The sequence below is a fragment of the Macaca fascicularis genome, chromosome 3 (genome assembly GCF_037993035.2).
Source record: "Macaca fascicularis isolate 582-1 chromosome 3, T2T-MFA8v1.1".
NCBI classification, from domain to species: domain Eukaryota; kingdom Metazoa; phylum Chordata; class Mammalia; order Primates; family Cercopithecidae; genus Macaca; species Macaca fascicularis.
This window is the reverse complement of record NC_088377.1, coordinates 46,196,123-46,217,768: the sequence shown is the minus strand read 5'-3', so window position 1 is coordinate 46,217,768 and position 21,646 is coordinate 46,196,123. Positions and strand designations below refer to the sequence as shown.

Here is a 21,646-nt window from a genome sequence, read left to right as displayed (position 1 = left end):
CCCTGGCTGACCTCCCTGTAATTGCAACCCCCAGCCCAGTCCCCCCACCCACCTCCTACTGCTTCCCTTCCTTGCTTTCCTCGGCTGGCTGCGGCTGCGTGGCACTGTCCCTGCTACCTGTCTGCCTTATCCACTGTCTGGTCGCCCAGGTGTGAGCCCCGGGGGCAGAGGCTGCAGTCCCCAAGGCCAGCTGTGGCCTCCCGCACCAGCTATTCAGGAATGTCTGATGCTGCCGTGGATTTAGCAGAAGGATCAGGACCAAGTTAGACCTCAAGGCTCCAATTAAGTCTCTGGGCTTTTAAAAATACTGATCCCACCAGCCATCGGGGGAGGATGCAGCCTGGCCCCCCTGGGGCTCCTCTTCCTCTGCATGTCCCTCACACAGGGCAGCTCCCCAAGGTCCTTCCTCTGCTCTCTCCTCCTGGGATTCCAGCCATGTCTGGCCCCACTCTCTACCAGGCCCCATCTTCTCCGCCACCTGCACCAGCAGCCTTCAGACTCAACACGATCGCCCCTCCTCCACTCTCACCCCCTCCACCCCTCACTCCCCGTCTGTCCCACGTTCACCAGCAAAGAATGCACCTGCTCACCAGCCCATTACCATGGCCTCCCTGCCCACCCCACGGCAGTAAAGAGTCTCGAGTCAGCCCGCACACCTCTGCCCCACACAGGCTTGCCGTGTCCTTCAGGACAAAAGCTAACATTCTCAGGGCAGCTCCTCAGGCCACAGGACCTGCCTACATTCCCCCTCACCCTGTGCCTTCATCAGGCCCTCTACTGGGCTATGCCAGGCTCCCACTGCTGTGGGAATTAATAGGAGCCTCTCTGGCTGTGGCCAGAGACTGATGGACTGAAAGAAATGGAGTCACAGCAGCAAGGGCCGTGCCAGATGCCCCTCCCAGACTCGCCAGGCCTGTACCCTTCTCTGGATGTACAGCCTCCAGAAACGGAATCTGATAAGCCTGAACTGCGGCTGCAGGATTCTCAGATGTTGCTAACTCTCAGCGCACTGTTCAGCTCCAGGCTGTGCTGCGAGCACATCAGCAGGGTCCCACAGAAATGCTGCCAATGCTGCAGTCTGCGCCTGAGGTAAGGCCATGAGGAAACAGGCCACGTAAACGAGAACAAGGTATGAAGCAGAAGGTCTGAGAACATGACGAGATGCGGCCTGATTTTCTTAGCCCAAGGGCCAGCTGAGGCAGCTCCCACCAGAGGCCCTGCCTCCTCTCCCCCGGATGCTGCTCAGTACTGGCTCAGGGTCAAGGCCCAGAACAGATGAAGGCCCAGAAGAGAACAGCCGGGGCACCAAGGAAGGAGGCGAGACAATTTCCTGCTTGCAGAGCAGGAGGAAGAAAACGTGCAGGAAGGGCAGCTCGAGGGGCATCCAGGGAGTGTGTCCCAGACACCAAAATGGCGAGAAGACTACATCCTCTCTGGCACACTCAGGTATTCATGTGTTTGGTGCTTTAGGTCAAATCTGGAAGGAAGTAACCCCATGTAGCACCAATGTCACGCCATACAGAGCTTGGGAAGAAGGCACTCGAACTACTGCCACACAGCATTAAAAATAGAAGGAAACGGAATGGAAGGAGCACCAGCGGCCACAGTGAGGAAAACATGGCCCTTATCTTAAGCATGTGCCCCAGTTCCTATCTAGGGCTGCTCGATGTCACACGGCATTAGCTGGATCATTCGGAACAGGAGCCAGCATCTGTGAGACTCGCGTGGCACCAAGTTACCTAGAGTCAATTCACAGCCACTGCTGCCCAGGAAGCGGTCCTCTGGCCTTCCCCATCCACTCTAGACCCGGCAAATGATCATACTTACCTTAAGGCTTGTACAAGGTTGAGATCAGCAAACTCATGGAGTTCAACAAAAGCTTGAAGAACTTTAATATTAAATTCATCCCTGGGAAAAAAATAAGCAAGCTTCAAACCTAATGTACATTATCCCAATTATTTTAAAAGATATGGCTTATGAATAATGTGGCTATGAACATTCAAGCACAAGTTTTTGCATGGCCATACTTTTTTAAAACATTTGTATTTTTTGCTGAGGCAGGGCTCGCTATATTACCCAGGCTGGTCTGGAACTCCTGGGCTCAAGCAGTCCTCCCACACCTCCCTCGGCCTCCCAAAACACTGGGATTATAGGCATGAGCCACCACACCCGGCCACATTTTTATTTCTATTGAGTAAATACCTAAGAGTGAAATTACTGGGTTCCATGTTAAAGTTTATGTTTTACATTTTGAGGAACTGCCAGACTGATTTCCAAAGCATCATTTTATATACTTTTTATTTTTTTTTAAGCCAGAATTTCACTCTTGCTGCCCAGACTGGAGTGCATTGGCGCAATCTCGGCTCACCAAAATCTCTGCCTCCTGGATTCCAAGCAACTCTCCTGCCTCAGCCTCCTGAGTAGCTGGGATTACAGGTATGTGCCACCACACCCAGCTAACTTTTGTATTTTTAGTAGAGACAGGGTTTCTCCACGTTGGTCAGGCTGGTCTTGAACTCCTGACCTCAGGTGATCCACCCACCTCAGCCTCCCAAAGTGCTGGGATTACAGGTGTGAGCCACCGCACTAGGCCACATGATTTTATATCTTATCAGCAATAAGGGTTTCATTCCCTGCAGCCTTGCTGGCATTTGTTACATTTCTTTTTCATTACGGCCAGCCTAATGGGTGTGAAATGGTATCTCACTGTGGTTTCAATCTGTATCTCCTTGACGATCAATTGAGCATTTTTTCCTGTGCTTATTTGCCACTTGTATATCTTCTTTGCAGAAATGTCTATTCAGATCCTTTGCCATTTGATAACTGAGTAATTTTTGTTATTTTTGCTCTTATTTGGAAGAGTTATTTATGTAATCTAGATATAAGTCCTCAGCAGATTATAAGGACTGATTATCAGCCCTGAGGACTTATATCTAGATTATATAAAGACAAATATATGAAGATATTCGCAAGTCATACTGATTTATTTGTATTTTTTGTAGAGCCAGGGCTCACTATGTTTCCCAGGATGGCCTGTGGATTGTCTTTTTACTTTTTTTTTTTCCTAAGACTAGTCAAGTGAAGCAGTGGGAGTGGGCAAGGAACCAAGGAATCTATAACTGGTGATTAGCTGTAAACACCACCATGCCTGGCCAGCCTTCACTTTCTCGATGTCTTCTGAAGCACAATATTCTGATGAAGTAGAGTCTACCTACCTTTTTCTTTTGTTATTTGTGCTTCTGGTGTCACATGTAAGAAACCATAGCCTAATTTGAGATCACAGAGATTTGCCCCATGTTTTCTTCTAAGTGTTTTATCAGTTTTACTTCTTACATTTAGGTCTTTGATCCATTGTAATTTTTGTATCAGTAGGGTGTCCAATGTCATTCTTTTGCATGTGCATTTCCAGTTATCCCAGTACCATTTGTTGAAAAAGCTATTCTTTCACCTACTGAAACTGTCTTGGTACCTGGCTGAAAACTTATTTGACACTAATGTAAGGGTTTATTTCTGGATTCTCAACGCTATTCCATCATTTATATATGTGTATCCTTATGCCAGTTTTACGTTGTCTTGATTATACACTTCAGTCTTTTTTTTTTTTTTTTTTTGAGACAGAGTCTCACTCTGTCACCCAAGTTGGAGTGCAACAACATGATTTTGACTCACTGCAACCTCTGCCTCCTGGGTTCAAGTGATTCTCCTGCCTCAGCCTCCCGAGTGGCTGGGATTACAGGCACCTGCCATCATGCCTGGCTAATTTTTGTATTTTTCTAGAGATGAGGTTTCACCATGTTGGCCAGGCTGGTCTTGAACTCCTGACCTCAGGTGATCTGCCCGCCTCAGGCTCCCAAAGTGCTGGGATTATAGGCGTGAGCCACCGTGCCTGGCCACTTTATTTTGTAATCAGGAAATAAATGTGAGTTCTGCAACTTTGTTCTTTTTTAATACTGCTGTGGTTATTTTGGGTCCCTTGAATTTTCCATAGTAATTTTAGGAGTGCAACTTCTGCAAAGAAGTCAGCTGGGATTTCAATAAGAAGTACAATAAATCTGTAAATCAATGTTGGAATATTGGCATCTTAGCAATAGTAAGCCCTCCAATCCATGAACATGGATGCTTTTCCATTTAGGTCTTCTCATTCTTTTTCAACAATGTTTTGTGGTTTTTAGAGTAAAAATGTTGCTTTTTTGTGAAATTTATCCTAAGTATCTTATTCCTTCTAATGTTATTATAAATGGAGCTGTTTTGAGTTTACTCATTGCTATTGTATAGCAATATAATTGAGTTTTGTTGTTGTTGTTTGTTTGTTTTTTTGGCCAGAGTCTCACTTTGTCGGCCAGGCCAGAGCACAGTGGTGCAATCTCGGCTTACTGCAAGCTCCACCTCCCAGGTTCACGTCATTCTCCTGCTTCAACCTCCAGAGTAGCTGGGACTCTAAGCGCCCGCCACCATGCCTGACTAACTTTTTGTGTTTTTAGTAGAGACGAAGTTTCACCATGTTAGCCAGGATGGTCTCAATTTCCTGACCTTGTGATCCGCCTGCCTCAGCCTCCCAAAGTGCTGGGATTACAGGCGTGAGCCACCACGCCTGGCCAATTGAGTTTTGTATATTAATTGTGTATCATGCAACCTTACTGAATGTATTACTTCTAATAGTTTTTAATGATTACTTAAGATTTTCTATATACATGATTGCATCATCTGAAAATAGAATTTAATTTCTTCCTTTCCAATTTGGATGTCTTTATTTTCTTGTCTAACCACCCTGGCAAGACGTGCCAGCACTGGGCTGAACAGCACTGCTAAGAGTAGACATCCTTGTCTTGTTCTTGATCTTAGGGAGAAAGCAGTCACTCTTTCACCGTTAAGTGGTGGGATTTTTTATAGGAATCCTCCATCATGTTGAACAAGTTCCCTGTCTGTCTTAGCTTTTTAAGTGTTTTTATTGTGAAGGAGTTTTGAGTTCTGTCAAATGCTCTTCCTATACTGTTGAGAAGATCATGTGGGTTTTGTCCTTTATTTGAATGATATGGTATATTACTTTAATTGACTTATATGTTGAACTAACCTTGCATTCATGGGGTAAGTCCCCTTGGTACAGAATCCTTTCTACATGTTGCTGACTATATATTACAGTCATAAGGATATGGTCTGCCATTTTCTAGCAGTGTCTTTGGTTGGGTATCAGGTAGTGCTGGCCTGAGAGAATGAGTTTTCCACTTTCAATCAAGTATTTTTTTTAAAAAAGCTAAAAACCGAAACCTCCCAACTTTAGGAACTATTGGGCTTTTGTTTAAAAATACTTTCTTCTGGTCTTTGACAAAAGTCTGTTTTGGCATACTCAGGGCATGTGCTGCCTCAGCATTCCTGCCCTAACCTCTGCTAAGCCAGTAGCGGTCAGAAAGTAAATCTGACCTGCTGCTTTCCATTAAAAAAATTCACCTTCCACCTTTATTCATTCTGCAAGTAACATGAGACAGAAAACCACTGAGAAACCTGGCGTATTTCTGGGTAAAAGAGAAGACGATTAAGATGCTTTCCAACCTAAGGAGAAAGGGGCAGCCGCACTGTCAGTTCTGTCATGGTTCCCTGAAAAACAGGATTCCAGAGGAGTCCCAGGATCCCAGAATACTCTAAGGCCTCTCTCCTCCCATGGACACGGGAGAAGAACCGATTGCACTGGGCCCACCTGGTATTGCGATGGGCACATGGATGCCCACAGCCCGTGGCTGTATCATGCCTTTAGGCTGTGATGGCCCCGAAAGTGGAGTGTGACCTAGGTCAAGCTGCAGGGCTGAGTGGCCCCAGGTAGGGCTGTGCCTCCTCCTCGAACTCACCTTTCACCCAGGTAGTCCCCAATGACGGTCTTATTTAGGCCTTCTCCTTTATAAAGGAACTGGGCGACGTCTTCTGGGGAACTCTGTAGCAGGTCATTTTCTATTAGAAACTGAATTCCCTGAAGAACATTAGAAAGGAAGCACCGGTTAGGAGTGTCACTCAAACTCATTTTTCAAAGACAGAAATACACTTAGTGTCATGATTTTACTGGTATGGACACAGCAAAAATAATACCAGAGACACCCATACAACTGCACAATCTGATTTTCCCAACTCCATACTACATTTTATCCATCAAAGAAACGCACATTCATTCCTCCTGGCAGTTAAACAAGTTAAAAGACAAACAAATGGGTTATTGAACAAACCATTACAGATGGTTATTAGAAATTATAAAGGCAGGAGTAGTAATAATATTAGATTTTCCAAGCTTAGGAAGATGGTTTATTCTGTGTCTGCGAGGGACACTTTGTGGGTGGTGGCCACTGCCAGTCGGCCAACCTGGCCCCAGTCCCAGGGACGCAGCGAGCGGGTGGTGCCAGTCCCCGCTCCTGCCACCCCCTTCACTACAGAGGCAGTTTCCTGGCTGCTTTTAGCACTAGAAATGACCTGTGACCAGATCTGGCCAGACAGAAAGACAAGCCCAGAGAGAAAGTTTTTGATTTCCTGGTAAAAAGGGGCCCATGAGCCAGCACTGCTCTTCCTCCTCCTTTCTGCCTTGAACACGGATGTGATGACCAGAGCCACAGTGGCCATCTCACATGGGAAACCCTGAGATGGGTACAGGGACCACCTTCTTGTCACTTGGGAGCCACCCATTGCTACACAGCTGCTTGAGAAGATAAACCTCCACTGTGTAAGATACATTTTGTTGGATTTTCTGTTACCTGATACCAAAAACATATTAACTGACATGCTGTGCCACCAAGCTCGTCCAGTCAAAGCTTATGCCCACTCTGAGGGCTGCAGCACAGCTGACAATCTCAAAGGCAATGGGTGCCCCTGGCCTGAATCAGCTGAGCACTGTCTCATGAGAAGTCCCAGGAACCTATAATAGAAATTTTTACCTCTAACATAGCTTTGCAGCCAGTTTCAAAATATGTGTTGGCAAGGGTGGTAAGGGAATAGGGAATCAGAAATCAATTTGCCAGGAGGCCATTTCCACAAATTCAGAGAGGCTCTATCCAGCTAAGACTGTCAGTACCCAAGACCAGGGCTGCCTCATACCCTCACAGTCCATCCAGAAGATTTTCTATTTCTTTTACACACACGAATGTCCACAACAGACTTATTTCCAAAAACTGAAAACAGTCAATAAGAGAACCAATCAATACATTCTGGCATAATCACATGATGGAAGACTCTACAGCCATGAAAGGGAATGAACACTCACAAGAACGAATCTCACAGACATGATATGGAGCAAAAGACGACACGGAAGAGGATTTCAATTCCATTCATAGGAGGTTTGAAAAAGGCAAAACTAACTTATGGTGATTAAGGAGTGGCTACCTTGGGGAGTGAATTCCCTAAGATGAGGCACCAGCAAGGTGCCCTGTAATATTCTACAACTGTGGCTTGTTCTGGGTTGCAGTAATGTGAGTATATTAATTTATAAAGATTCTTCAAGCTGTACATTTAGAATTTGTGTACCATGATTTGTTATTCTCCAAAAAAATTAGCGAGTCTAACAATCCTAAATCAATTTTTATATGTATTTGGTAGGAGTTTAAGTGGGTACACCCACAGGGGCACCATCTAAATTATAAGACACACACACACACTGTAGCAACACAGGTCTGGTCCTTCGAGAGGCCTAATGTATCCCAAGTTCCCTGAAAACAGAGCCTGGGGCAGGAGACAGTGCTAGGGCTTTGCTATCGGCTCTAAGTGAGGAAAACAAGTGAGGCAGGTGGAGAAGCCAGGTGAGGCCATCAGCTGCAGGTGGGAGGGAGGCAGGACACCCTCAGGGATCACTAGTTGTCCTGTCATCTCTGGGGATGCAAGGCTGGGGGCCTGACCTTGCATGGTGAAGGCCCCTGCCACTGTCAGCTGAAGCCCAGGGAACTGAATGGGCCTGGGCATGAGGCTTCCATTAATTCCTCTGGAAGCTCAAGACCTGCCCTAAAATTCAGAACATACAAAAAACTAGGACATTTCTTGGAGAATGCTATTTGGGAGGCGGCAAAGAGACAAGCAGAGGAGGAGGACACAGAGCTCTGCGTCCAATCACACTTGTCCTATGAGACAGAGGAGAAGGTGCAGAGAAGGCCACAAGACAATGGAGGCCGAGACCACAGTGAGGCGCCCGCAGCTGCGGAAAGCAGGAGGCCGGCAGCCGCCAGGAGCGAGGCAGGAAGGGATTCTCCCGCAAAGTCTAAGCAGCAATCCTGCCGACACCCCGATCTTGGACTTCTGGCCGCCTGAACTGAGCGAGAAGAGATTTCTCTTGTTTTAAACCACCCAGTTTGTGGTCATTTGTCATGGCAGCCCTAGAACACTAATATACTAGGTAAATACTCATAGAAGAAAGTGAATGTTCTAACAGTATTGGAAATTTTTAATATTTTAGAATACCATTTAGAAAGTCAAACAGCAGAAATGGGGGCAGTGGCACCATGTGACCCACTACACCTACTCTTACCTTTTTTTGTTTCTCTTCTAGGTGTGGGTCTCAATCCGAAGCTGGATTTTACTTATTTATTTAAATTAATATCCAAGTGTCTGTCTTGTCATTAATTTAGCCCAATTAAATCTACAGTGAGCACTGATTGGTTAGCACTTCCTCCTGACCCCTTATTTGGTGCTTTCTATTTCACATGCCTTTCCAGCCTTGTGTTGAACTGATCAAACTTTCTTTGATGTTTGTTAATAATTTTAAAATCCTATTTCTCTTTAGTGATTACTCTTAAAATTTTGACAAGTATTTAAACTTATTTGTATCTATCAACATCTAGAAAACCTTAGCTGTTACTTCCCTCCTTCCTTTCCCCCTTGCTACTTATATACTGACATAAATTTGGACTAAATTTCTCACTTTGATGTAAAAAGTTTTGCTTGTTTCTTTCCTTTTTGATCCTCTGTAATCATTTCTTGTTTTGAGGTGTCATACTCCAATTACACAATTCCTAGAGATCAGAGAAGCCCTTGTGTGTCTGAACATGTCTTTCCTCACCTTCTCTCGTGAGTGACAGGACAGACAGAATTCGGGGTTTTAAATCATGTTTCCTCAGGCCTTGGAAGGTACTGCCTTCCCTCCTGTCTTTGATCCAGTGTCCCTGATAAGCTTGCTGTGTTCCTGATTTCTTCTTAGGTAATCTGATCTTTCCTTCCTGGAAAATTAAATGAATTTCTCTATCCACGAGTTTTACAACATTCCACTTGACACATCTAAGTGTGTAAGTCTTTTCAATTTTCATCCTGCTTGGCATTTGGTGGGGCCTTTGAATCTAAGGATTTTTCTTAGTTCTAAAATATTCCAAGATTTCTTTGAAATATTCCTCTCCTCCATTTTCCATTCTCTCCTTCTGAGACTTCTTTTAGATGAAATCTGGGCTGCTGGACCCACCTCGCATGTTTTCTTGTAGTTCTCTGCAAAACTGAATAAAGAATTCTTAAACTCTCTTCTAACACACGTCCACTCTTCAGCCACGTCTTCTCCATATGCTCAAGTGACAACGTGACAGACACTCCCAGTTTTCATTTCCAAGGTTCTTTTTCACAATCCCCCATTTTTGTATCATGGATAAGAAACATCCTATCGTATCTTTTTTATGATATTTATAATATAGATAAATATTCTATGATAAAAAGTTGCCTTTTTTTTTTTTTGCTGCTGCTTCTGTTTTATTTATTTATTTTTGAGACACAGTTTTGCCCTCATCACCCAGGGAGGAGTGCCTTAGCACAATCTAGGCTCATTGCAACCTCCACCTCCCAGGTTCAAGTGATTCTCCTGCCTCAGGCTCCCGAGTAGCTGAGATTACAGGTCCCTGCCACCATACCCAGCTAATTTTTTTTCTATTTTTAGTAGAGATGGGGTTTCACCATGTTAGCCAAGCTGGTCTCAAACTTCTGACCTCAGGCAATCCACCCACCTCGGCCTCCCAAAGTACTGGGATTACAGGCGTGAGCCACCACACCCAGCCTCCTGCTTCTTTTTTAAGAGACAGGGTCTCGTTCTGTTGCCCCGGCTAGAGTGCAGTGGTGTAATCGCAGCTCACTGAAGCCTCAAACTCCTGGGCTCAAGCGATCCTTCTGCCTTAGCCTCCCAGTAGTTGGACTACAGGCACATGCCACCATACCTGGCTTGATAAAGGATTTAAAAGACAAAGTCTTACTGTCACCCAGGCTAGAAAGCAGTGGTGCAATCACAGTTCACTGTAGCCTCAAACTCCTGCACTCAAGTGATCCTCCCACCTTAGCCTCTCAAGTAGCTGGGATTACAGGTACATACCACTATGCCTGGCTGATTAAAAAAAAAAAAAGTTTGTAGAGATGAGGGTCTCGCTATCTTAGGCTGGTTTTGAACTCCTGAGCTCAAGCGATCCTCACGCCTAGGCCTTCCAAGACGTCGGGATTACAGGCATGAGCCGCCCTCCCCACCTCTACTGTTTCTATTACATCTGTTTCCTCCAGTCTTAGTTCTTCTGTTTGTAGGGTTTTGTGTCTCTTTCACGGTGCTGGTTTCCTCAAACGCTTGGTGGTGCTTGGTGGGTGTTCGTCTTTGTATTGAAGGGTCACTGCTGGCCTAACAGAACGCTACCTGCGTCTGGTTTTTGCTGCAGCTGCCTCCAGTGATCTGGCAGAGGAGGTCAGGCAGCCAACGGCTGGTCTCTTGAGAGTGGCTATTTCTCCTTCTTGGTGCTGCTACCCACCAAGGACGCTGCTTGTTTTCATGGACTAAGTGTTCCCTCTTGCTTTTCCCACCTGGAGACACAATCACTGCTAGGCACAAGGTCAGGAAAGGGTGACCAGTCTCGATGTCCCTCCCACAGTCCTGTTCCCCGAATGTACCTCCTCTGCGCTCAGGGAACTCTGAAGCTGCTCTTGCCGCCCCCGGCGGTCCTTTCTTGTATGTTCTGTGGGCACTGTTTCCTTCTTCGGTGGATCCCATTTATCTTCTTCCAGGGATTCCTCAATTTCTAGTCCACTGAGTGAACCCCTGCTTGTCATATGATTTATATATTTTATTTAAGGCATTTCTAGGAAATCAGGAATAAAAGAGAGAGGCTGCAGAGTGTTTTCAGCTTCCGTGATCTAATCAAACCTTGCCTCTTACTCATTTATGAACTCAAGTGCTACTTCTAGAAATAATGCACCTGAACAAACCAAAACTCCCTGTTTAAAGTGTCATCACTCTGAGACGTAGAAAACGCCATCCTAGCCGGAAGGAATGTATTTACTCTGACAATGTCTTCCATGCTTCACAACGTTACAGGTTTAATAGGGGCGTGGGGAGGTAGATGTAATTCTGAGTTGTGTCTGAAGCATGTGACATCATCCATCGCAGCTGTGAATGAAATTCGTATGTTGAAGCTCAAACCCCCAATGTGATGGTATCTGGAGATGGGGTCTTTTGGAGGTAATCAGCGTTACATGAGGTCCTGGTGGGGGTCCTGGTCTGATGGTATTTGTGCCCTTATAAGAACAGCACCCTAGAGTCAGCAAGTTCTCCTTACTACCCAGCATGTGAGGATACAGCAAGAAGGTGGCTACCAGCAGGCCAAGAAGAGAGCCCTCACCAGACGCCAATCATGCTGGCACCCTCATCTTGGACTTCCAGCCTCCAGAACTGTAAGAAAATACATTTCCACTGTTTAAGCACCACCTCTATGGTATTGCGTTAGGAAGGCTCAAGTAGACTTAAGACAAGTGCTATATCCAAGTCTATAAAACCAAGGAACTTTGATAATTTCTCCCAGCAAAAGGCTACATGCAGACTAAACGTGCCATCTGCTTTTATCAAGCAGCATAATTATAGATAAGTACAACCAGTAATCAAGATTCTTAAAATCTTGTAGGTGAAGAGGAACAAAAAATGAAGCTGGTGAGCAATTTGCCACAGCCCAGGCAAAGTAGGTTATGCCTAGTGTTCCCGGCCTCAGAACATCCACTTTCATAAAGAATCCTGAGATGCTTCCAATGTTTATTAAATCTGCTGATAAATCTAACTCCGGCCGGGCACGGTGGCTCAAGCCTGTAATCCCAGCACTTTGGGAGGCCGAGACGGGCGGATCACGAGATCAGGAGATCGAGACCAGCCTGGCTAACACGGTGAAACCCCGTCTCTACCAAAAAAATACAAAAAACTAGCCAGGTGAGGTGGCGGGCACCTGTAGTCCCAGCTACTCAGGAGGCTGAGGCAGGAGAATGGCATAGACCCGGGAGGCGGAGCTTGCAGTGAGCTGAGATCCGGCCACTGCACTCCAGCCTGGGCAATCGAGCGAGACTCCGTCTCAAAAAAAAAAAAAAAAAAAAAAAAAAATGTCTAACTCCACAGTCCCAACTCCTTAAAGAAAAGCTGTTACCCAAAATATCAAATCATTTCCAAATTCACAAAATTGACAATTTTCATTCCATCGTGGAGATGATTGATGCCCCACGAGCAGAGAATGAGAAAGCAACAGGGCAGTTTTCACAGTGGCTAGAGCGTATGCGCTAAACAAAACCCTCCTCCGGCTGCAGATGTCCACGGCCTTAAGAAAATCCAGACATGGCCGGGCGCAATGGCTCATGCCTGTAATCCCAGCACTTTTGGAGGCCGAGGTGGGCGGATCACCTGAGGTCAGGAGTTTGAGACCAGCCTGACCAATGTGGTGAAATTCGGACATGCCGTTCCTCTCCCAAACCCTGAAGACTCAGGTCTACCCTTCTTTCTCAAAACCAAAACGTCCACCAAAAATCTTCACAGATTCTGCCAAATCCTTTAGCTCAGTCTCAGAAACAAGCAGCTACATGTTTCAGGTTTCACTGTTTTCGGGTGTTTCCCTAGAAAATCCAACTTGAGGAAAGAGGAAGATGCTGATTTAAATGTGGAGGATCCCTTGTTTTTTTCACAGACACCTGCTTTTTAAGGCGAATGGAGAAATAACGTCCTCTTACGTGAACCACTTAACCCACCCAGATTATAAAGTCCACAACCTCTGGACACCCGCGTTCCACTCCCACCCCTGCTCCTTCCTAATCACGTGGTTCCTGGCTGTAGGGCCCAGCTCAAGTGGGAAGACGGGAATATGAGCCTCCACAGCAAAGGCACTGCCTGGAGCCAAGCCCGGCCTGCCCCGCGTTGTCCGAGCCGGGCCTGTGAGGCTGCCTCCTCACCCAGAAGCTCACTCGGCAAGAAAGGCCTTTCTGCCCAGGGTACCAGCCCTACAAGGCACTTCTGCTTCACCCCACTCGTGAACAGCCCCTTTTTGATCGAAATGTGCCTTCAACTCCCCGTCTTTTATGAGGTGACAGGACGGACCACCTCTGACCTCTGTCCAAAAGGGACATGGCAGTTCAAATCAATGGATGAGTCCATCTCCTGCAGGCCAGAAAAGGGAGAGCATTCTCTTACCTTTTTGGGATCCATGTTGAATTTCTTTCTTCCCATGGCTATCTGTTTGTTCCTCTGAGTCGTTTTGCTGTTGGTGTGGAATAATTTGAAAATCACTCACGCTGTTTTCATGGTGCAGCCGAGTCACGGCCCTCCAGTGCACTTTCCCCCGCAACAACAGACTCAAGGAAGGGAAGCACAGGCCTGCACGGAGGGGCCTCCAGCCTCCACGGTGGCGGAGGGGTGGTGTGGCCGCCATTGCTCTTCACATTTGATAACTTGAGACACTTCAGAAAAAGCTAATGATGCAAACCAGTGATTTTAATAAAGCACAGCTCCTTATGACGCAGGCAGGTAATTTCTGTGTGGGTCAACCCTGAAGTACCTGTGCTTATGCCTGAACCTATAAAGGTAGATGATGACTTACAGAGGAGGCGATGAGAAGTAACAATCCAGGGAAATACCCCAGGACCCCTCCACGAGGAGCAGGGGGAGAGGAGAAGAATTAACAACTCCACAGGCTCCCCCCATCCCAACCACTCTCACCTCACTTTTTGCAAGTTTGACTAGAAGATGGAGGTAGAAAGAAACGAGTAAACAGCTTGAAGGTGTGGCCACAAATTGTTACCTCTCCTCTACGGAAGTTAGATTGTCGATCTCTGTCATCACTTCTGCAATTTCATATTTCAGCCTCTGTCAAAACAGAAGAATTTTGAGGTGAGGAGTGGGTCTTAACCTTCCTCCCCTGAGACGGAAATTTTAGTCCTCTTGTGACAAGCTTCCCTGAGGTCTCATCTAAGCATCGCAGGGATGGAAAAACCAATACTATTATCAATACAGCTAGAGTTTCACAGTCAAAGCCACCACAACTTAGGAGAAAACAAAATTATTTGCTCACTTTTCATCAGATACCAGATTCAGAGGGGTCACTATGCAGATCCTAGGGTATCTGTATATAAAATCAGGCAGGGACATTGCGGGGGAATATCACAGCTGTGAAAAGATAAAACCAAGTCAGGAGTGGTGGCTCACGCCTGTAATCCCAGCATTTGGGGAAGCTGAAGCACAGGGATCACTCAAGACCAGGAGTTTAAGAACAGCCTGGGCAATGTGGCAAGGCCCCATTGCTACAAAAAAGAAGAACAGAAAAAGTAGCTGAGTGTGGTGGTACACACCTGTAGTCCTAGCTACTAGAGAGACTGAGGAGGGAGGATTGCATGAACCCAGGAGTTTGAAGCTACAGTAAGCCATGATCACACCATTGTACTCCAGTCTGGGCGACAGAGCAAGACTTTGTCTCTTAAAAAAAAAAAAAAGATAAAACCAGCAAAAGGAAAGCCTTGAGTCCTTAGTTCACTTAACTGCACTATTCAGCCCTGCCACACACACAGTCACCTGCCTCCTCCTTCAAGACTGCCTTTGTTCCTGGGGAGAAGCTGAGGCTCAAGTGTGTTTAGATCGGTGGTCTCAGGCTGAAGCTCAGGTGTGTTTAGGTCGGTGGTCTCAGGATCACTTCTATCACCTTGAATGAGATGAAGCACCATGGACAGAGCCCGGGGGTGAACAGAACTGACTCAGGGCGCTCAGGGAAGTCAAAGGCATCCAAGGGGACACACCCCCTTTTCCCTTGATGTGGCCCCTAGTAATGAGAGAGACCTCTGGAAGCCTCCAACTTCCCTGGGCCTCAGTGTGCTCACTGATAAAATGAAGTAGTTAGAGCTAGACTACAATTCCACATTTATCAGCAGGATGATTACTAACGTCCAAATAATATACATCCTTATTCTTCAACCAGAGACCGATTCTGGGTTCTCTCATTTTCCCAAGAATGAAGGGTAACCTTAGAAGAAAAATTTCCATGAATTACCTTTCAAATACAAAGACATTTTTATCTGGGACCCTATTATTCTGTACGCCAAGACACTCAGAATTAAAACGCAAGCTCCTAGAAAGGAGCTATTGTCTGGGACAAGGCCTGTCCCTGCCGTGGCCTGTGAGGCCACATTTACTTTGGCAATGACAATGACTAGGAAGCTTTTCAAAGAAGACCTCCAGGTCTGCTTGACTTTCCCAAGGAAGCCCCAAACGGAAGCAGCCAGGGCCGGCCCTCTGAATCACTTCTGTAACACTCACAGGCTCTCCCACGCTGAGACTGCGGCTTCATTCATGTGCTTCTCCTGTGGCACCTGCCTCTACCCTGTCCTCTGAGTAAAGTACACAAGTGTGGGAGAGCCCATGTTTGTATGCCTGTGTTTTTATTTGTCTTGGTTTAATGTCTTTTTTTTTTTTTTTTTTTTGGAGACAGGGTCTTGCTCTGTCACCCAGTCTGCAGTATAGTGGCACAATCACAGTTCACTGTAGCCTCAACTTCTTGGGCTCAGGTGATCCTCCCACCTCAGCCTCCCGAGTAGCTGGGACTACAGGTACATGCCACCATGCCCAGCTAAGTTTTGTATTTTTTGTAGATATGGGGTTTGACCATGTTGCCCAGGCTGGTCTTGAACTTCTGGGCTCAATAGATCCTCCCGCCTTGGCCTCCCAAAGTGCTGGATTACAGGTGTGACCAATTGTGCCCGGCCTAATGTGTCATTCTACCCTAACACCTAGTAGGCACCTGGTACACAGCTGGAACCCAAAACATGCCTATGCATTCATTCAAAGTGTATCCGAGAGCCAAAAATGGAACAGGCAATGTTCTAGGTGCTAGAATATTAACATATTGGTGGCTGGGCATGGTGGCTCAGGCCTGTAATCCCAGCACTTTGGGAGGCTGAGGCAGGCAGATCACAACGTCAGGAGATCAAGACCATCCTGGCTAACACGGTGAAACCCTGTCTCTACTAAAAATATAAAAAATTAGCTGGGTGTGGTGGTGGGCGCCCGTAATCTCAGCTACTCGGGAGACTGAGGCAGGAGAATGGCGTGAACCCAGGAGGCGGAGCTTGCAGTGAGCCCAGACTATGCCACTGTACTCCAGCCTGGGCAACAGAGCGAGACTCTGTCTCAAAGAAACGAAAAGCAAAAAACAAACACGTTGGTTAACGAAAGAGGGTCTCAGTGCACAGTCTGACAGAGCAATGCGCTGGTGGCTTGCTGCTGCTTTAGATGGCTGTCTGTGGCTCTGGGTTTGCAAGCTGGCTACTGCTGACCTCAGTTCCACGACGTCTTGATTTCTACCCAGGGTCTCACCACCCGTGTGAAGTCTTTGCTTTCCCAACTTGATAACTTTTTCAGTCTGTCTCTCTATGTAGTTCTTATATGCACACACTGAACACCTTTTTTTTTTTTCTTTTATATTTTTGTGAGGCTACTCTTTTACTGTTTTACTCAAAAGCAAAAATAGAGTTTTGGATTTTTGGGTTTTTTTTGTTTTGTTTTCTTTTTTACCTCAATGTCATCAATAAGTTCCTTTTTTCTTCGACGAATATCTAGAAGCTCTTCTCTCTCTTCTAATGAGAGGTCTTCAGGCACTGAAAGAAGAAAAAAATTATCAATTAAACAACTACTTTGGAGAACAAACTGGCAACATCTAGCAAGTGTGAGGTGGGTAAATGCTGCCACCCGGCAATTCCATATGCAGGTATTTATCCTAAAGAAACGCTCCCATTGAGATTCTATCTAAGACACTCATAGGAGCTCTCTTTATAACCAGAAAACAGCCTAAATATTCATCAATAAGAACTTGAATAAAGGCCGGGCGCGGTGGCTCACGCCTGTAATCCCAGCACTTTGGGAGGCCGAGACGGGTGGATCACGAGGTCAGGAGATCGAGACCATCCTGGCTAACACGGTGAAACCCCGTCTCTACTAAAAAATACAAAAAACTAGCCGGGCGAGATGGCGGGCGCCTGTAGTCCCAGCTACTCGGGAGGCTGAGGCAGGAGAATGGTCTAAACCCGGGAGGCGGAGCTTGCAGTGAGCTGAGATCCGGCCACTGCACTCCAGCCCGGGCGACATAGCGAGACTCCGTCTCAAAAAAAAAAAAAAAAAAAAAAAAAAAAAAAAAAGAACTTGAATAAATTGTGGTACATTCATAAAACAGAATCCCATCCAACAAAAATATTTTTTCAGGCCGGGCGCGGTGGCTCATGCCTGTAATCCCAGCACTTTAGGAGGGTGAGGTAGGTGGATCACTTGAAGTCAGGAGTTTGAGACCAGCCTAGCCAACATGGTGAAACCCCATCTCTACTAAAAATACAAAAATCAGCTGGGCGTGATGGCGGGTGCCTGTAATCCCAGCTACTCAGGAGGCTGAGGCAGGAGAATTGCCTGAACCCAGAGGCGGATCACATCACTGCACAGCCTGAGCGACAGAGGGAGATTCTGTCTCTAAAAAAAAAAAAAAAAAAAAATTTAAAAAGAATGAGCTAAGTCTATCAATATGGATGAGTCTCAAAAATAAAATGATGACTATAAAAGAAGGCTAAGGCCAGGCACAGTGGCTCACGTCTCTAATCCCAGCACTTTGGGAGACTGAGGCAGGAGGATCGCTTGAGCCCAGGAGTTCAAAACCAGCCTGAGCAAGATGGTGAGATCCTTTCTCTACAAAAATTAAAATAAATAAATAAATAAATGTAGACAGTACCCAGGAAAAGACCAAGGCCGATGAAAACATGATTCACAGCAGAGCTGACACTCGGCTCAAAGACAGACTGGACTCTTCAATAAATATGTGTGAAGACAGTTATTTACATGGAAGAAATAAAAGCAGATTGTATGTTATCAATCATACATATTTTCAATCAATTACAAGTGAATTAAAGACTTAAATGTGAAGGGGAACACTATACAATTTTTAGAAGTCAATATAGGAGAATGTTTTTATAATTTCAGGGTAGCGAAGGACTTTTTTTTTGAGACAGAATCTGGCTCTGTCGCCCAGGCTGGAGTGCAGTGGCACAATCTTGGCTCACTGCATCCTCTGTCTCCTGGGTTCACTGCCCCCAGCCAGGGAAGGACTTCTTAAACAAGATGGACAAATTATAAATCACAAAGGAAAATATTAATACATTTAATTATATCAAAATTAAGAAATAGGCCAGGCAAGGTGGCTCATGCCTGTATCCAAGCACTTTGGGAGGCCAAGGTGGGAAGATCACTTGAGGAGTTTGAGATCAGCCTGGGCAATACAGTGAGACCCCCATCTCAACTAAAAAAATGAAAAATAGCCAGGCATGGTGATGCACGCCTGTAAGCCCAGTTACTTGGGAGCCTCAGGTGGGAGGATCACTTCAGCCCAGGAATTTGAGGCTGCAGTGAGCTATGATCATGATTGTGCCACTACACCCCAGTCTGGGCAACAGAGTTAGAATCTGTGTCTCAAAAAAAAAATTAGTAAATAAAAATGAAGAAACTTCATTCACCAAAAGTTCCACACCACAAAGTGAAGAAGAGGCTGAGCCAGAAACTGCCAAAGAACTGGGATTCAAAATATATAACTCCTACAAATTATATTATTGTTTTTTGGAGAAATAGGATCTCACTCTGTTGCCCAGACTGGAGTGAAATGCTGCATGATCATGGCTCACTGCAGCCTTGAACTCCTGGGCTCAAGCAATCCTCCCACCTCAGCCTCCCAAGTAGCTAGGATTACAGACATGCGCCACCATGTCTGGCTAATTATTTTTTTTTAATTTAGAGACAGTGTCTTGCTGTGTTGTACAGGCTGGCCTTGAATGCCTGGCCTAAAGCAAAACTCCTACCTTGGCCTCCTAAAGCACAGAGATTACAGGTGTGAGCCACTGTGCCCAGCAACAAGTCAATTTTTAAAAGACAAAACAACTCAGTGCTTAGAAAATGGGCAAATGGGGCCAGGCACAGTGGCTCATGCCTGTAAGCCCAGCACTCTGGGAGGCTGAGGCAGGTGGATCACCTGAGGTCAGGAATTCTAGACCAGCCTGGCCAACAGAGTGAAATCCCATCTCTACTAAAAATACAAAAAATTAGCTGGGTGTGGTGGTGGGCACCTGTAATCCCAATTACTTGGGAGGCTGAGGCTGACGCAGGAGAATCACTTGAAACAGGGAGACAAAGATTGCAGTGAGCCGAGATTGCACCACTGCACTCCAGCCCAGGTGACAGAGCGAGACTCCATCTCAAAAGAAAAAAGAAAAAAGGAAAATGGGCAAATGACTTGCATAGGCACAAGACCAAAAAATTAATATGAATGGGCATATGAAAGGATGTCAACTCTCTTAATAGTCAAAGAAATACAAATTAAAATCCCAACAAGAGACCTCCACTAAAACTGTAGTAATCATAATTAGTGATTTTAAAAATTCAAAACCCATTACAACAAAGAGAATGGAAACAAAGAACCACCATCACATTTTTATTAGCCTGAAGCCAAATTGGACTAGCCATAGCTGAGTTAACCCACATAGAAAAGGAAACTCTTAAGCCCACAGTGGCATAGACCAAGTAACCTAATTTACGTGTGAGAATCCCCAAAAGGCTTAGGCTCTGGCTGCACCGGATAACTCTGTAGGGGGGCTGTGAAGGAGGGTCAACTAAAATAAGGAGAACTGGTTGACAGACTCTTTGAAATGCCACTGGATGCCTGCCTCTTCTCTCCCACACCACAGTAGAATGCTTATTTATCTTTAGAGAACAAAACAGAGAGACTAGGGCACTTCGAACATGTTTGAGGGCAAGGGCACCCTACCAAAAACAGGGGTGAGAGGTAAATGCAGACATACTCATCACCACGCCCTCTTCCCCACTGGGCTCCCAGACTGCAGGCCACGGGCCATTTACTCCTCTTCCACCACCCTGGACAGAGGCTGGGACAAGTGTCTTCTCTGAAGCATCCCACAGGCTTCAGCTCTAAAGATACTGATGTGAGGGGCAGACACCAACAAGCAGCACACCCACATCACCCTAGAGAGAAACAGTCAGCACCGCCTCCTGCTGCACTCAGAGCTTCTAATACACTTTTCACTTCTTCCTTCTCAAACTGGAGGTAAGCCTCTGACACGCAAAACAGATACCAAAATAGACCCAAAAAAGCAAAAAGGGATAAAAGTGGTTACACCTTGGGGACAAAAAAGTGACAAGGCAAGGCAATGCTCACCCCCATTACAAACTTTACAGCTGACTCTTTAATACGTGTACAACTGATGAAATATAAAACCTAAGGAAAAAAGCCAGGTGTGATGGCACGCATCCACAGTCCCAGGAACTTGGGAGGCTGAGGTGAGAGGATCGCTTGAGCTCAGGGGTTCCAGGCTGCAGCGACCATGATCACGCCACTGGATCCCAGCCTGGGTGACAGAACGAGACTCCCATCTCTTTAAAAAAAACGAAAACAAAAAACAAAAAAAAACTTAAAAACAACATATGCATTTCAATCTCGCCAGACTGTGACCTCTCATCCTGAGAGAGAGGAGAGGAGAGAGAGAGAGAGAGACTAGTGCCATTAACAGCCACTTTGGAAAACAATTTGTCTATTAATATCAAAGAAGTACATATGCTATGACCCAGCCATTTTACTCCTAGGTATATCAGAAAAGTTCCTGTGCACTGCAACAGAAGATATGTAACAAGAACATCAAAGAAGCCCATTGTGTAGATTAAAAAAGGAAATAGGCCGGGCACGGTGGCTCACTCCTGTAATCCCAGCACTTTGGGAGGCCAACGCGGGCAGATCATGAGGTCAAGAGATTGAGAGCATCCTGGCCAACATGGTGAAACCCCGCCTCTACTAAAAATACAAAAATTAGCTGGGTGTTGTGGTGGGCGCCTGTAGTCCCAGCTACTCGGGAGGCTGAGGCAGGAGAATCACTTGAAGCCACGAGGTAGAAGGTGCAGTGAGCCGAGATCGCGCCACTGCACTCCAGCCTGAGCAACAAGAGCAAAACTCCATCTCAGAAAAAAGACAAGAAAAGAAACAGACAAATGAAAACAGAAAAAGTAGGCCATATTCTCTTCCTAAATAAGCCAATGGTCATCTGAAACCAAAAAGCTGTTCATAAGAGAAAGTAACTTTTGGATGGCAATGGTTATGCCTAAAAAAAAAGAACAAATTTATTAATGTTTTCAAGGGTACTGTACTGTGTCTGATCCCTCATCAGTTAAATGTTTTCATTACAATATAATTAAGACCACAATGTTCAGCTCATGATAAACATGGCAAAGGAAAAAAATTTTGCAAAAAGATACATTTTCTTCAGATCTTTCTTAATAAACTTTTGTCTCAAACAGAAAAAAATAAAATGTGCTTTACAAAGATACAGATAATACAATTAACATAAAATTTGTAATTTC

At 45.6% G+C, this 21,646-nt stretch overlaps 1 protein-coding gene across 2 annotated transcripts in view; it reads right to left on the bottom strand.

Annotated features, from left to right (window-relative positions):
• CYTH3 (cytohesin 3) overlaps positions 1-21,646 on the bottom strand; it is a 114,816-nt gene that overhangs the window by 10,458 nt on the left and 82,712 nt on the right. The window contains exons 2-7 of one of the 2 annotated variants that reach the window (XM_065541665.1): positions 17,967-18,040; positions 16,769-16,851; positions 14,010-14,074; positions 13,403-13,469; positions 5,841-5,959; positions 1,828-1,908 (exon numbers count right to left, since the gene is read on the bottom strand). In XM_065541665.1, the coding sequence (XP_065397737.1) occupies positions 1,828-1,908; positions 5,841-5,959; positions 13,403-13,469; positions 14,010-14,047 (305 nt within the window). In that variant the 5' untranslated portion in view covers positions 14,048-14,074; positions 16,769-16,851; positions 17,967-18,040. The remainder of the gene's footprint in view (positions 1-1,827; positions 1,909-5,840; positions 5,960-13,402; positions 13,470-14,009; positions 14,075-16,768; positions 16,852-17,966; positions 18,041-21,646) is intronic. The other variant, XM_065541664.1, reaches the window with a different exon arrangement.